Raw genomic sequence first — 2,570 nt, 5'->3', positions numbered from 1 at the left:
GACTAAAGGTGTGCGCCACCACTGCCCGGCCACAAATTGGTAAAAACAATGCTTTGGCTCTGGTTAATGACTATTTGAAAATAAAACCTTACCTTTTGAGATAAAGTTCCAGTAGCTCAGGCTGTCTTTTCAACTTGCTGTGTGGCTGAGGTTGGTCTTGAACTCCTTATTTTCCTGCCTCCACCTCCCAAGTGTTGGGGTCACAGATGTGCACTACCATGCTTAGCCTAAAACTAAAATGTAATGTGGATGTTTCTGTTCTGTGTGTCTTCTGTCTCTTTTACACAAAGTCTTCATGGTTTATACACACTGAGTGTTTCTGTTTCTTCTGTCATTCAGAGATATACCGCATTGTTTCTCAGAAGCAAATGTCAGACAGACGTGAAAATGACATGTCTCCAAGCAACAATGTGGTTCCTATTCATGTTCCACCCACCACTGAAAACAAGCCAAAGGTGCAGTGCTGTCAGAACATCTAAGGCGTCTCTCTTCCCCTAGAAGGCTGTGTATAGTCCATTTCCCAGGTCTGAGATTTAAATATATTTGTAATTCTTGTGGTCACTTTCTGTGTTTTATTACTTCCTTACACTTAAGAATCTTCCCATGTCTTAAGTCTTTTGATTTGGCTTTATAAAATCCTCAACTTTGTCCTGAATGACTGCAGTTCTTTTTCATGCTATGGCTTCTCTAGCCTTAGTTTAATAAACTGAATGTTTGAAGTTCTCAGTTATTGTTTACTCTTCATCATGGAAGCCTGTCACTGTAGGACAGAATAGAACTCTGTCACTTGAAGTTTAGACCTATTGGTCCTGATCAGATCTAAGACAACCTTAGAAATAAGCTATTGTTTTGCCACAGAGCAGCTTGTAAAACACTCTTCTCAATACAGTACATATTTTGACAGATCTAAGGATTGCCCTGTAAACATAACAGCATTTTGAGAGCTTGAAGATTTTCCATTGTGGAAGTCAGTTTCTAAAATGCCTTAATAGGTCTATGTTGTAAATTTTTTCTTTAGTTTTTGTAAGCATCAAACATGATGGGGATTCTTTTTTTGTTTGTTTGTTTTTCTGGAAAAGAATTAATAAACACAAAGGACTGTTATGGTTTGCATAGGGTGTGGTTATGTGGTCAAAGTTACCCTGCTGCCTGGTAGGCTAGTGGACTTCTGTCTGAGGTGTCTCTGTTGCAGTGATCGGCAGCCAGAGTAGCTTAACCAGTCTCATTTCCTAGATTGTGTGATATTTTTATTGCTCATGCAATAACTAGCTTAATGCTGGTAATATCACATTTTGAAATGTTAATTTTGTTTTTAAACCTGTCTAGTAAGTGAAATGCAGCCTAATTTTATCACCATATTCACCAACCAGCATGGGTAATTATTTTAACAATGCTTATATTTGAGTTCTGCAGTGTATAATGGAATATAGCTCAATTAATCCTTTGGTTTTAGTATGTCTAAAGAATACAGTGAGAAGTTAATTTATACTCAAGTGGTACCACTTAAAGGCATGTGTTCTTTTAGTATGTAAAGTGAAATAGTACCTTGAATTTAAGTAGAATGTACTTAGCCATTGTAGGGCCCTGAAATAGATTTTTCCACTACATAATTGAAATCAATGGAACAACTAGTTTCTCATTCAGAAATGTACACACTAATACTTAGTTTTACTTCCTGTGGATAATATTAAGCACTTACCCTGACGTTTTCTGAAAGTTAACTGCAAAGACGTTATTAAGGATGGTGGGATACCTGCAAAAACTGTGTGGGCTTGCATAGATGACTATGTTTCATGGTTAAATCTTCTGCCTTTTGCAGTGCTCATGATGTGTGGCGAGCACAGAAGGCATTGCTATAGTCAGTCATTTTGTTTTTCTTTTGTAGTTATTTGTTATTTTAGTGTATTGGTTATAAAGATACTGTCTATTTATAAATTGCTACTTTGTATTTTATGCATGCTCTGTATTTTGACTTTTTTTTAATCTATTGATTTGGAGTACATTCCCATCCTAATAAACAGTTACAGGGGCTTTCCCAGTGTTGTCAGATTACATTCTTCTTCTGAATGCTTTGGAAGTAGCCATGGTTTAAAACCTTGCTTCTGATGGGTGAGAAGATAAGTCCTTGCATTGGTGAGGAAACTTGGACTGGGGGCAACTGTCAGTTCAGGTAGACTTTAGATCTGCAGTCCAGTTGTACTCTTGGGGAACTATTTCTAAAAATGGTGGTGACACAGTCTGTATTTTTCTAACAGTGTCACTAGACACAGGAAAAGCTTCCATTTCTATTAAAATTTACAATAGATTTATGAACTAAAACTAAGAAAAAAGAAATTATGTAGTGAATGAAAATGAGTAAGAGTAGCTTTTTATAATTTTTTTATTTTAAACCAAGAATAGATTTTTTTTTTCCAAGAATAGATTTAAATGCTACTTGTACATGGTGGATTTTGGGAGACCTCCAGGCAACATTAGGTATTAGAAAGAGACTTTGCTTGCATGTCAACAAGAGTCTTCATGTAGAGTTGGGTCTCAGGAGACAGGCTGTCCCGAGTAAGAAGCATTGCAGT

At 36.6% G+C, this 2,570-nt stretch overlaps 1 protein-coding gene across 1 annotated transcript in view; it reads left to right on the top strand.

Annotated features, from left to right (window-relative positions):
- Rab11a (RAB11A, member RAS oncogene family) overlaps positions 1 to 2,033 on the top strand; it is a 22,428-nt gene extending 20,395 nt beyond the window's left edge. The window contains exon 5 of the mRNA XM_021171701.1: positions 340 to 2,033. Coding sequence (XP_021027360.1) covers positions 340 to 479 — 140 coding nt within the window. The 3' untranslated portion in view covers positions 480 to 2,033. The remainder of the gene's footprint in view (positions 1 to 339) is intronic.
- The last annotated feature ends 537 nt before the right edge of the window (positions 2,034 to 2,570 follow it).

Source organism: Mus caroli, chromosome 9 (assembly GCF_900094665.2).
Source record: "Mus caroli chromosome 9, CAROLI_EIJ_v1.1, whole genome shotgun sequence".
Lineage (NCBI taxonomy): Eukaryota > Metazoa > Chordata > Mammalia > Rodentia > Muridae > Mus > Mus caroli.
This window is presented reverse-complemented; position numbering and strand designations above follow the sequence as displayed.